At 37.0% G+C, this 14,025-nt stretch overlaps 2 protein-coding genes across 2 annotated transcripts; one reads left to right on the forward strand and one right to left on the reverse strand.

Annotated features, from left to right (window-relative positions):
• Positions 1-5,369: 5,369 nt before the first annotated feature.
• Positions 5,370-6,224, forward strand: LOC145568085 (ABC transporter F family member 4-like). The gene is made up of 3 exons (XM_081627518.1): positions 5,370-5,552; positions 5,597-5,862; positions 5,978-6,224. The coding sequence occupies exons 1-3, from the start codon at positions 5,370-5,372 to the stop codon at positions 6,222-6,224; spliced, it is 696 nt and encodes a 231-aa protein (XP_081483644.1).
• A 5,565-nt stretch (positions 6,225-11,789) lies between these two features.
• On the reverse strand, positions 11,790-13,272 carry LOC145568086 (non-specific lipid transfer protein GPI-anchored 16-like). The gene is made up of 4 exons (XM_081627519.1): positions 12,867-13,272; positions 12,731-12,757; positions 12,440-12,502; positions 11,790-12,028 (listed from the first exon to the last, which is right to left on the reverse strand). Exons 1-4 carry the CDS (start codon positions 13,204-13,206, stop codon positions 11,790-11,792), a joined length of 669 nt encoding a protein of 222 aa, XP_081483645.1. The 5' UTR covers positions 13,207-13,272.
• Positions 13,273-14,025: the final 753 nt, after the last annotated feature.

Here is a 14,025-nt window from a genome sequence, read left to right on the forward strand (position 1 = left end):
AAAATATAAAACCGAGGTAGTATATGTGTGCGAATGCCACCCAATTTCAATGATTGTTTATCATTGTGTAGTGACTAGTAAGTGGGTTTATATGATCTATTTAGATTAATTGCGGAGGCTTGATATTGCCTGATCAGATTTTTTTTTTTTTTTTTTTTTTGATGGGTTATCAAAAGTTGCTTAGCCTAACCAGGGGATGTGTACTTCAATGAGTGTAGTTGTGTAGTTTGGTTGTAGGCTTGTAGCTGTCAAGTAAAGGGGAACTGGTTCTTCAATCAATCCTTAGCGGATTTCATTTTACTGTTCTTTGTTGATGGGGTGGATTTTGCATTCATTGAAAGGGTAATGGCTAATGTAGGCCATATGCTGAACTAATTGGCAATGGAATTGTCAATATTTTGACACTGGTGGAACTTATAATTCATATATATTGGGCTTATTCACTAATATTGGTCAGGACTCCGGGGATTTAAGATTTAGGACATCAAAGATTATTGCGCTCTCAGGCTGTGTTTATTTGGGCTGAAAATGTTTATTTCTGCAACCAAACATACTGTTAATTCAAGTTCATGGTTTGAATATAATTTATTGTATTGGAATCTGAACATAAAATCAAGTTAGATGGCTTGATTAGTCACTGGACTGGGAAAGATTTCAAGCATACGGAGTATGAATTACAGTTGTAATTTTGTTACCCTTTTGAGCAGTTATCCTGATTTCTGTTGGGAGTCCAAATGTCCAATGCATCGTTCTTGATGACAATGTATGACATTCATATTGAGTTAACCTATAGCGAGTCACATTCTCACCAGATGCTGCTTACCCTCTATTAACGTAGAAAGGTCAATTAGCATGTAGATTAGATTAAAAACAGGTAAAAGACATAGGCGTAAAGTAGGAGAACCAATTTATCAGGTTACTGTTTCTCCTCTTTCCTCTATATATCTCATGATTTCAAAATACATTGCCCTTTCTTTTCTGTCACAAATTCTTTCACTTCTATTATCATTTCCAGTTATTCTCTGTTGTCACTTGATCAAGCTATAGAGTATAGATAATATCTGAAATCAAGAACATTATTGAGTTTTTATTTGATGAAAGCCGAGGGCATAGCATTTGGTTGAGTTGGAGGGAGTTTTTAACAACATTTATGTTTGAAGCAGCTGACGCTGCAATTTCCTGAAACCCTTGAATATGTATTGTGTCCGATTACACCTATCTGTTATATCTATGCTGCAGATTAGATGGAAAACTTAAAAAAAGTTTTACTTGTAAATTATGGACACTTTGAAGAAATCCACCACTCAATTCCAAGTTCATAAGAAACTACAACAAGATAAAGAATGATACTATAAATAATGGGGCACTTTGGAATAGTCTAATTACAACAACTCCACAAGATAAAGAACGATACTATAAATAATGGAACTTTGGAGTAGTGTTTGATAAACTCCGCCAGTGGGTTTCCCGCTGCCAGTCCCAAGCCTGGATAAAGGAGGAGGGTTACGGTAGGCCAGTGACAGCCAGTCTAAAACTTCGTCACATCCCATGACATGAGCCAAACAGATATTTTCGTGGGGGCGTTCCCTACTCAGCGACGCGCTGCACTTCCTAGACCCGGGTGTAGTGATAAGTATGCAAGGGTTGCTAGGTCGTCGCCCAGAAGCGACGCGCCACATTGCCCGAGTGTGGTGTCAAATGAGCAAGGGCGTGCCATTGGGGCGTTCCCTACTGAGCGACGCGCTGCACTTCCCAGACCCGGGTGCAGTGATAAGTATGTAAGGGTTGCTAGGTCGTCGCCCAGAAGCGACGCGCCATATTGCCCAATTGTGGTGTCAAATAATCAAGGACTTGGAGTTGGGATCAGGAGGGAGCGTGGGAGAAAAGAATTTAGTTTGCGGATTGGTTCTTGGAATGTGGGGTCTCTTACGGGAAAATCAGCAGAATTGGTAGAAGTAATGAAAAGACGACGCGTGAACATCATGTGCCTCCAAGAGACAAGATGGACAGGAGAAGGAGCTCGAGGCTTGGTTTTGGGGTATAAGGTATGGTATGTTGGGCAAGAAACGAGCCACAGAACAAGGAATGGTGGAGCTAGGAACGGAGTTGGTGTGGTTCTCGATGAGAGGTTGGCAAAAGAGGTGATCGAGGTCTATCGGAAGAACGATAGGTTGATAAGGCTGAAGTTGCTATGTGGCAAGGAGATTGTGAATGTTATCAGTGCTTATGCTCCCCAAGTGGGTTTAGATGCAGAAGAGAAACGACAATTTTGGGAGGACCTAGACGAGGTGGTGCAGGGTGTCCACCACTCAGAGAAGTTATATATTGGAGGGGATCTAAATGGGCACGTTGGGGCGAGCCGAGATGGCTATGAGAGTGTCCATGGAGGCTTTGGGTATGGGCAGAGGGACGCCGGTGGTGAAGCTATTATGGATTTTGCCCAATCATATGATTTAATTTTGGCTAATACTTGGTTTAAGAAGAGGGATTCACACTTGATAACTTTTCGGAATGGAGCAAATGCAACTCAAATAGACTTCCTGCTCACAAGGAGCATAGATAGACAAAGTTGCATAAACTGTAAGGTTATCCCAGGGGAGAGTGTGGTCACCCAACACCGGCTATTGGTAATGACTATTCGTCTGAAAGAGAAGGCGAAGAAAAAAGTTAGACAAGAAGAACCAAGGATAAGATGGTGGACCCTAAGGGATGCAAAAGCTAAGGTTTTTACAGAAAAGGTAATTGAAGAAGCGGATTGGGATGGAGAGGTGGATCCGGACATGACCTGGTTACGAATGAAGAACTGTTTCCTAAGAGTGGCCAAAGAGGTCTTAGGGGAAGTAAGGGGAAGAACTTCGGTACAGAGAGATACTTCGTGGTGGAATGAAGAGGTGAAAGCAGTAATTAAGCAAAAAAGGGAATGCTATCAAGCCTTAGGAAAATGTAGGAGTGATGAAACCTTTGCAGCGTATAAGGAGGCTAAGAGTAAGGCAAAGGCAGCTGTTCGCCAAGCAAAAGAAAAGGCATATCAGGAGGTTTATGAAAAGCTTGATTCCAAGGAGGGAGAAAGGATCATTTATAAGATGGCAAAGAGAAGACAAGAGGCAAGGAAGGATATTGGCATGGTGAAGTGTGTCAAAGATAAGAACCAAATGGTCCTAGTGCAAGAGGAGGGCATCAAGGACAGGTGGAAGGGGTACTTCGATGAATTATTTAATGGAAGTAATGGAGTTGTGATAGGAGATACCTCTATGAGTGATGAAGAAATCAACATGGAGTATGTGCGAAGGATTAGGAGAGTAGAGGTGGAGATTGCACTGAGGAAGATGAAACCTAAGAAGGCGGTTGGCCCTGATGGGGTACCGATAGAGGTGTGGAGGTGTTTGGGTAAGATTGGTATTGATTGGTTAACAAACCTTTTCAACAAGATATGGACGGCTACAAGGATCCCACAAGATTGGAGGAAGAGCACCTTGGTCCCGGTTTATAAAAACAAAGGAGACGCTCAAGATTGTTCTAACTATCGAGGAATTAAGCTTATGAGCCATACTATGAAGTTGTGGGAAAGGGTGATTGAACAAAGGTTGAGGGCATGCACAAGCATTTCAGATAACCAATTTGGTTTTATGCCTGGGAGATCTACTATGGACGCAATCCATTTGATAAGACAAATGATGGAGTTTTATAGGGTAAAGAAGAAAGATCTTCATATGGTCTTTATTGATTTAGAGAAGGCATATGACAAGGTGCCAAGAGAGATACTTTGGTGGGCAATGTTGAAGAAAGGTATCCCACGAAGGTATGTAGACCTAGTTAAGGATATGTATCGGGATGTGTCAACAAATGTGAGGACATGCGGAGGGTTGACAAAAGATTTCCCTATTACAATCGGATTGCATCAAGGGTCTGCATTAAGCCCTTTTCTTTTTGCAACGGTTCTAGACGAATTAACTAGACCAATTCAAGATGAGGTTCCATGGTGTATGCTGTTCGCAGATGATATCGTTTTGGTGGATGAGACTAAGGATGGGGTTAATGTCAAGTTGGAGCAATGGAGGCAAAGGTTGGAATCTAGAGGGTTTAAGCTAAGTCGGAGTAAGACTGAATATTTGGTATGTCGTTTTGGCACTCAGAGGGGGACAAACAATGAAGTGGTGAGTTTGGATGGAAAGGATTTGACCATGAGTGAATGTTTTAAGTACCTAGGGTCGATCATCCAGAAGAATGGTGACATTGATCAAGACGTGACCCACAGGATTAAGTCAGGGTGGCTTAAATGGAGAGCGGCCACGGGAGTGCTATGCGACCGCAGCATTCCCTTAAAGTTGAAGGGAAAATTCTACAGGACTGCCATAAGACCAGTGTTGCTCTATGGTACAGAATGTTGGGCTTCTAAGAAAGAGCATATTAAAAAGATGGAGGTTACGGAAATGCGCATGTTAAGGTGGATGTGTGGAAACACTTTAAGAGATAGAATCAGAAATGAGGTTATTCGCAAGAAAGTAGGTGTGGCGGGCATTGTAGATAAATTAAGGGAAAATCGTCTGCGTTGGTTTGGACATGTAAGACGGAGACCCGAGGGTGCACCGGTGCGAAGAGTGGAAGAGTGGGACCATGGAGGGATTAAACGAGGAAGAGGGAGACCAAAGATGACTTGGTTGGAAGGAGTGAGGAAGGATATGAAGTGCATGGATTTACGTGAGGATGAAGTTTTGGATCGTAAGGGATGGAGGAGAAAGATTTATGTTGATGACTACACGGAATAATCAAATTTGGTTCATGTTAGCCGACCCCACTTTTGGGATTAAGGCTTTGATTGATTGATTGATTGATTGGAGTAGTGTTTGATAACTGAATGTTCTATATTCCTACATAACATTGCAGTTTGTGATTGACTAACAAGATTTTTTCAAGTCATTACCTTTATTATTTCTGTCTGCTGCTAGATAGATTATGCCAATTTATCGATCTTTTGACATTATTTTCTCTTCCCTTCCCTCCAGGCTCCAGCTATTGGCTGCTAAGTTATCTTTGAAATGGGAAAGACTGACGAGGGCTCAAAATCTGATAACGTGAAGATGGAATCTACCTCCAACAAGCCCAAGTGAAAAGCAGCTCCTTAAGTTTCATCTTACATTGATTGGGTAGCTCTTCCTCCCTCTGATGATAACGATGATTATTATGGTGTTGAGGGAGAGAAAGAGCAGGATGTTGTCTGGCTTGTCTCTGATCATACCAACTAGCAGCTGAATACAGTTCCTAGACTATTGGACATTAGTTAACTGGCATTTGGCAAAGATTTCAAAAAATGAGCAGTCGAAACAGGAGGCGCTAATGGGGCAGATGCTGCTGAAGCTCAGGCATCCTAGATGTTTGATGGTCTCGGGTTTACAAGGATATGTACTGTGCAGGTCCGCCCTACTTTGTCATCTAGTGGTGGATGGAAAATGAGGATCTCACTGGTTAGCGCACTTTTGATGCAGCCTACACTACTATCGCTGGACTATCGCTGGATGAATCCACCAATCACTCAGACCTCAGAGCTGTTTTTGGTTAGTGGAGTATTTATGTTGATGAAAGAGAAGTCTTATTGTAGTTTCACATGTTGGGGTTGGTATTGCTATTGTGGGGCTCAATGGGTCCGGGGAAATTTACTCTGCTTAATATTCTTGCTGTGAACCTGTCTCCAACTTTGGGCGGGGGGAGGGAGGGAGAGCTTAGGAGGAGCTTAAAGCTAAGGGTTGGAAGATATCCACAGCACTTGGTAGATCTTTTGACAATAAATGAAAAATCAGTTCTTTGTCTTCATGCAGATCAAGAGGGAATGAGTAAACAAGAGGCCTTCAGGGCAAAACTGGTCAAGTTTGGGCTCCCAAGTTATAACCATCTGACCCCAATTGCAAAGTTATCAGGGGGCCAAAAAGGTCAGGTGGTATATACTTTAGTAGCAATGTTGAAGCCTCAAATTTTTTCATAGGATAGACCAACCAATCCCTTGGAAATGCAGAACATTTACGCACACCCTGGGAGATGCCTTAGATGAATTTACAGGCAGAGGTGTCCCTGTTAGTCATGATTCTCAGTTGATTATGTGTGTGGGTAAGGTTGAGGAGCATAGTCAAATCTTGGTGGTGGACGATGGGACTGTGAGGATCTTCTTAGGGGCTTTCAAGGAGTATTTGGAAGAGCTGCAAAGAGAGATCATGGCTGAAGTGGATAACTGACATAGCATGCTTTGAAATATTTGTGTAGGTATTTGCTGCCTGAGAGTACTATTAAATTTTCCCTCTCATCAACCCAAAATTTGGCAATTTGATTAAAGCATTTTATGAAGATAGTATAAATCCTTTTTATTTTTTTATTTTTTTGTGAAATCACTAGTCAAATAAAATTCAGAAAGGTTCAAATTCAGAATTTCTGTCAAAGGCCAGAGAAGTTTTGCTCTTGTGGCAAATTCTAGGCTAGGATTCTTTTGTTTTTACTTTTGTGCATCCCTGCCTTCTGCTTTAGCTGATGTGAATTAATACCTAAAACTTTATTTGTGAGTTGTGACCACTGTCTTTCTCCTCAATTTCTATTCTTATAAGGGGTTGCGGCAATCAATATCTGAAAGGGCTTGGCACTCCGGAGAAATCCCTCCGGCCAGATTGGTTGAAAGATTTAAGCTAAATGAGGCGATACTGTCAGGTACTACTCTAATACATTTACTGTTATCTTCGATCATGATACTTCAGGTATATACAGTTATTATACTTGCAACGTAGCTAAAGACGTTTAGTGATTACTAATTAGAGAAGGTGAACTTGTGACTTTATTGAAATAATTTTAGCATCAAGAATAGGGAAATTTTAGATAGTAGTATGTGTATTTATTACTCGTATTATGATTAATTTATCTGGTTGCATTTATGCATGATCTAATTTCTTTTTCCTGGTGCGTGTCATCATAAGGTTGTGTTACACCATACTTAAATTTGAACAAGGCATACATGGATATTATTATTACAGGAACATATAGAACGAATGTACACATACTCATCACCCATTCGTTCCTAGAGGATAACAATACAAACACGAACTAAGAAATTGAACCATAGACAACATCCGGAAAGTTATTACATTTGTAAAAGCAACAAACATAATTTAGCCATACATGTAACCTTGGAGTCATTTAAATAAGCAATTTAGCATTTACCCTTCATGACTGAGGTTGAGTAATAAGGAGGTTCATCTTTGGCAAGCCATCTTTTAATGTCGAACCTCTTTACGGCAGAGCTTTTCCCCGTCTGGTCGTTAACAGCAGTGACTTCCAAGTAGTCAACGTACCAGCCAGGGTGATCACCGCCATTGTTGTGGCTCAATTCCATTTTGCAAATTTTGAGGCATTTTCCGGGGATTTTAAATTTGTCCAACTGACCCTTCTCAAAGTAGTCCCGTGAATCTGGTCCATCCCTATATCTTCTCAAACTTGGAGCATCTATTGTTTCGCCATTCTTGGCATACAGACGAAGCAAAATCCTAGCATCTGTTCCAGCTCTTTCGACATTTCCGGTTTTCAGTTTCACGTTATACGTACATGACTGCATATGCACAAAAAATGGTATCAACTCACGTAGTATGTAGTAATAGTGTACTAGTGTATGGATTATGCAGCCAAAAGTTGGATATACCCCCTCCCTTAACGAATAATTAATGTTTTTGCTTTATGAATTATGATCGATGTCTTCCTACGCTATAATATGAAAATTAAGCATGGATATATATAAAACTTCTGTGTACATATATTGCTAGATCATTTGTAATTGGAAGTGCATTTACAATCAAAAGTTCGAAAAAGAGAGGTTTGTATACAGCTACGTAGGAGTATATAGTGCCAAACAACATCTTAATACTTGACGATCAACTAGTATGTGACTAGACTTATTAAATATATAGGTTCATCTAGCTTAATTAGCTAATTTCATGCATGAATCAATAACTAAAAAACCTATGCAAAAGATTAAGAAATTTTAACGATGAGAATACGAAAATTTGATGTATAGTCAGGGTCTTACAGAGTGAGCAACAATGGCTAAGGAGAAGAAGAAGACGACGAGAATACTTAGAATGTAAGTACCCTTTGCCATGCCTTTCAAACTCTTTCTAGCTTTCTCACTATTTCTTGACTCTATTAGAAGATGTGGAGAAATATTTTTGAGTTGTGGTTTGGCTAGCACTAGCACCTCGTCTATTTATAGCAAATAGTGCAACATACTAAGTACTCCATATGTAATTTAAAATACATCTATAGTATTATCATTATATCATATGAGTATAATAGATAGATTAATTAATTACGGAGTAATAGATGTTGAGTCGATAACAAGCAGTCAAGAAGGCAAGGATAGACAGCTAAACAAGGCATAGAATTTTTCCTCCTTTCATTCTTTGAATAAAACGATATTTTCTTGTAATCTACGTATTTATGTTTTTAATTATTGAACCATATTCATATTTGCACATAAATACATTACTTCTCTCCATCGTCAGCCTATCACATGAGTTCGTTATTTTTATTTTATTTTTTCTTTTTCTGTAAAATCTTTTTTTTTTTTTTTTTTTTTTTTTTTTTTTTTTTTTTTACCACCCGCTTCTCCCTTTGGGCTAATCCGGATTCGAGGATCAGTTATGGGTGGTTAGGTTCCAATCCCCTCCCGATTGTTGTTGCGGGGGATCAAAATCATCACATAAATTCTACGAAATAAAACATTGTGCAATCCCTACATGTTACAAACTTACGGCGATAAAGAAATGTTGAAAGTATATACTTCGTAGTCTACAAAGTATTAAAAATTACTTTGGCAAATAATGCAACATAGCTAGGAATAATTTTTTAAAATATAGTCTTAATAATTTAGTAGGCATTGATTAGGTTACAAGGATTCAGTCAGGAAGATGGACATTGAACAAGGCATAGAGTTCGCCATTTCTTGAGGAAGAAATATGACTGTTTAGACAAATCCCAATGCAAACCATATACGTTAATCTTATACGAAGTATGAATTTTTGTCCATATCTACGAATTATTTTAGTAAGTATTTGATATGTAGTAATAATAATTGTCAAATATTGCTGGTCACGACAGATGTACGATGATAATTTGTCGAAACTGATCGAGGAAGATAACCTAAGAAATAAAAGGCTACTTAGGGCCTGTTCTCTTACGTTGAAATTCAGTTCAGTTCAGCTCTTAATTTCCTTCTCTTATAAAATATTCATTTCATTTCAGTTCAGTTCAGTTCAGCTGAGTTCAGTTCAGTTCAATTCAGTTCAGCTGAGTTCAGTCAATGAGAACAGGCCCTTATTCTATTTTTGATTATTTATGGGATTGGATCGGAGCGTAATATATTATTAAGATAAAGACCAAGCTCAAGGTTGACAACAAATAGCAAGATCATTATCATTCATATTTTGATCAACTCAAATTAATTCAAGGTCAATGAATTGAATAGAACAAAACAACAAAGTTTAAATCGTTAATATTAATTCATAATTAATGATCTTTTTGCTATATTAAGTCTCATATCATATCTATGTAGGACTACTAAGTATTGTACTCCGTTTGTAATAGACACAAAAAATACACTCGTATATACTATAAAAAGTACAAAATTAAGACTAATGTAATAACATTGATTGTATGATCAACTTATAATTTACTTTTCATTTGTTAATCCAAACAGCCATAAATATTGCTATTTAGTACTCCACGTAGTATAATTTTTAGAATCCAAATTTAAAGGGAAGATTAATACAAACAAATGTTAGAAACTAAAGTTTATCTCGAACACCAAAAATAGTGTATATAAAAATTCTCAAAATAAAACAGTTTCCTAATGGATAATAAAACAACTATTATCCACGACTTAAAGATTGATAAGCTAAAATTTAAAGTACATTTTTATTATTCATTCATTTTTAATTTTTTTAAAATTTCTTTTGGCACATTAAACATAATAATGCTACAAATCATGATTGTTTCTAAACGAAGACGTGCATCTTTTCCTCAGTAATTTAGATCATCTTTCGTCTTCGTATAAAACCATCACTTCGTATTTAGCCTTACTTCAACTTCTTCCCCATTCCATTTACTTTGGCTGTAATAACAAAAGAAAAAAAAAAAAACACAACAAATTAGGTTAGCAACATTGTAAAGTCCTCCATAAAGTAATTGGTTAAAGGGTGGTACTCAAAACCTATAATCAAAACCCTATTTACGCGTACTACTATATTTTGTGCCTCATAAGCCAATATAAAGAACTTTGACAACTATATTGAACCACAACACCCTTCATATTCTAATGTTAAAGTAAAATCGAACCATAATCACTCTATTTTATTTTAACTTGAAAAGGTAACAAGATTTTTTTATTTTTACCACCTTTAAAAACCTAGTATTGATTTTTATTTTCTTAAATATATATATATATATATATATATATATATATATATATATATATATATATATATATATATATATATATATATATATATATATATATATATATATATATATATATATATATATATATTATATTTTTAATAATTTAACACCTAAAAATAATTTGCACCATTTAACCACCATAATATATACAGTAAGATAAAGCTAATCAAAGAATTATAGGCTATGTTATGGTTAATATCCCAATTGGTAAACATACCCCTGGTTTCCTCTTCATCACATTTTTCATCACAACTCATCTCACAATGGGTTTCACCTCCCTTGCAAGAGTTTTGGCAGTCAGCGAAACATTTCTTGTACACCTCTGTACCGGCACCATTAGGGTCACCGGCCTCTACCACCAAGTTCATGGCCGCGGCCACAATCATGCACATCATAAACATTGCAACAAACTTGTTACCGGCCATTTTTTAGTAATAAATGTATGAATTATCTTTTGTTTTTGAATCAAACAGTACGTGTGTGATAGATTTAATTTGTTGCATGAGAAGAGCCTAGGTTATATACATGGTGGAGTGCTTATTTTTGGACAAATTAAAAGCCTTAAAATGTGGGCAATTTTATGGTGAACTTTTTATTTAGTGCTATTAGATTGGCTAAAAGCTAGGAGTTTTCGTATGTTTTAAGCCTCAAATTTTTGTTAACTATTAACTTCCTATAATCTATCTTGTCTTTCTTCATGGCAACTCAAATTTGCTAGGCGTTTTACCCTTATATTGACGGTTCCAATTGTAAATGTAGATAAAATAGGATTCCAATCTTGTAAAAAGGACTTAGCTTAGTTGTGTGTACTTGGTGATCAAACTAACCTAATTAAGGGTGCTAATGAGATAAGACAACACGTGAGCTATTCAAGCTAGACAATTATTAACATCTTGAGCCGAGGAGTCAACATGTGTTCACATTTTTACTCAAGCTTGTATGAGAAGAGAGTTTGACCACATATAAACCCAACATATAATTACATTCTTTAAATCATTAATTTGGTAATATGAATCTATGAGGAGTAGCCCGTTTTCTTATTTGTCTCTTTGCCATTCACGAACACACTGCACGCGAGTTATTCTCTCAACAAAATCATCAAGAAAAACCAAAATTATATATCAATTGTTGCTTAAGTGGAATCGAGACATGTCAAATAGGAGGATTGTAGTAGTAATTGTTCCAGTAGCTTTTAAACAAATTCAATTATTACAGTTTTGAATCTAATACAACATACAAAGGCCTATGGATTTTGGGGGCACTCGACCGCAATCTTTAACTTGATATCTACGTACAAACTTGTTACGTTACAATCTGAATAGGATGAATCCCATTAGAAATGCCCAAATAGTAGTAGGTGATGAGAGGATCATTGATGCACTTGAGGTTGATGGGGTCAACACTGGTCTAATTCTAGGAGTCCTTGATGGTGCCTCAATTTCCACTGAGGATGGTGCCTCGACATCCACCGTTGACGGCGCCCCCACCTGTGATACTTCTGTGCCCGTTGGTTCGGGTGCTGGTGTAAAGGATGTTGCTTTGGATGCTAGAATCATGTTTTCAAAGACAAACATTCAAAGAATTAAGTTAGTTGCATTATATTGTTGCCACTTCCTCTGTTTCTTTATACGTGCAACAAGTTGGATTTATTATATACTATGATATAGGTCGTTATGCTTTGGAGTAAATACTCCAATTAGGCTAAACTTATTATGGGAAATTAGTTAGTTCACCATCATTTGATTTTGATTCGGGTAATGTTCTTTGCCAAACAAAAACATGTTCATTGTCAAACACATGTATGTTCTTCCGGTCCTTTTTTGTTTTTTTTTTGTTTAACCGGGCGCATGGTGCACCCAGGTGCACAGATAAGGCGTTAATTTTCTAGTCATCCAATTTGAATATTTTCGAGTATGAGTCGGATAAGTTTTGTCAATCAGATTTATAATTTACGTACCTTGGGGACTGAATGCTGGGCTAGGTGAGGCTCCTGGAGGAGATGCTCCAAACTGCAGAGGACCTGTTAATTAAATTACATGTAAAAAAATTTAATAAAAAAATCATCTGAAATAATTAAGTGCGTGCATAATTCAGGTCATTCCAATATTCATGAAAACTCAAAGCTGAATTCCAGTAGTATTTTGTCCATCGGGATTTCTACTTTTACATTATTCATATTACACTATTAACGTGACTATTATAGTTCCGAACATGGTGTAGGTAAGAAAAATGATAACAGTAATTGTACCTGGAGCAGGGAGAGGACTACCAGATGCTGCAAGATGACATAAAACACCAACCCAATTACATACTTAAAAATTTTAAAATCAAAACTAAATCTAATCTTATGAAATTATGGTCATGAAATGAGGTCAGTTACATACCTTCACACTTAATAGGAACACCACCACTGTTACAAACCCTAGGGAGTCCAAGTGCAAGAGTTCTGTTCACTAGTTGAGGCAGAGGAATACTAGCAGTGACCATGAGGCAAGCACAGTCGACGCTACTGCTCATCACTGATCTCAAGGCACCACAGCAGTTCGACGATGGGGATGAGCCATTGGCCGTGCTGCCGGTGAGGTAGTTCATGCATGGGGTGAAGGTGGCTATCATTGAGGCTGTGCATGGTGTAGTCACCTGCCCATTCACTGAACTTACTACTAAAATATAAGTTAAGATGGATAATGCTGCTTTTGATGAAGTAAAATTAAAACTATCCATTTACTTGATTTTAGTACTTTTCTCCAAGTGTTTTTTGTTTTGCTGAATTTTTGTAGTGAAGAACTTACTAAAAAAATGGGTGATTTATAGAGTGGAAGTGTATTTTGAGTATTGTTATGAGTAAAAGCAGAGTATTTCTGTAGTGAGACCAACTGCCTCTGACTTATGTGGAAGGATATGAGTGGAAGGTTCTAATGATTTTTATTTATACTTTGTCCAAATTTTATAAACAAATGATTTGGTTGTGTTTGGAATGTTAGGTGAAGATTATAATTTAAAGATTGTTATTTTTGTGTCTAAAAAATAAAAAAATAAAAAATTGTTATTTTGCATGGTTATTATAGCATATTTCAATGTTATTTTACCGATTGGAAATCTACTTGCAGAAATAATTGATAGGTGATAAAAGAACGTCAACTACGTAGTATTATAGAGGATCTATCTTTCCATACAATCATGTCACTTAATATTGGTTATGGTTTATGAGTTATTTCCGACATTATAATGTGACAACTAATTTCAGATGGAAGGAGTTGAGAAAAGAATTCTCAAATTAAATTTGTTTCTTATCATTGTGAAATTAGACTATCGAGGAACTTGGTATGACATTAACTAGTTTCTCAAGATACATATGCCTTTTGTTAAATCTACTTTGTCATACCAAATAATTTCATACTAGAATACATAATAGGTAGGAATTGAATAAAAGAAAATCAGACAGGACTAAGTTAGAAAATGTAAATAATATGCTAAATCATGCAAGTGATATAAAATAAACTATATTGTTCAACTAACCATATGAACAAAATATTGGTTTGG

This window comes from Chenopodium album, chromosome 11 (assembly GCF_948465745.1).
Source record: "Chenopodium album chromosome 11, dcCheAlbu1.1, whole genome shotgun sequence".
NCBI lineage: Eukaryota > Viridiplantae > Streptophyta > Magnoliopsida > Caryophyllales > Amaranthaceae > Chenopodium > Chenopodium album.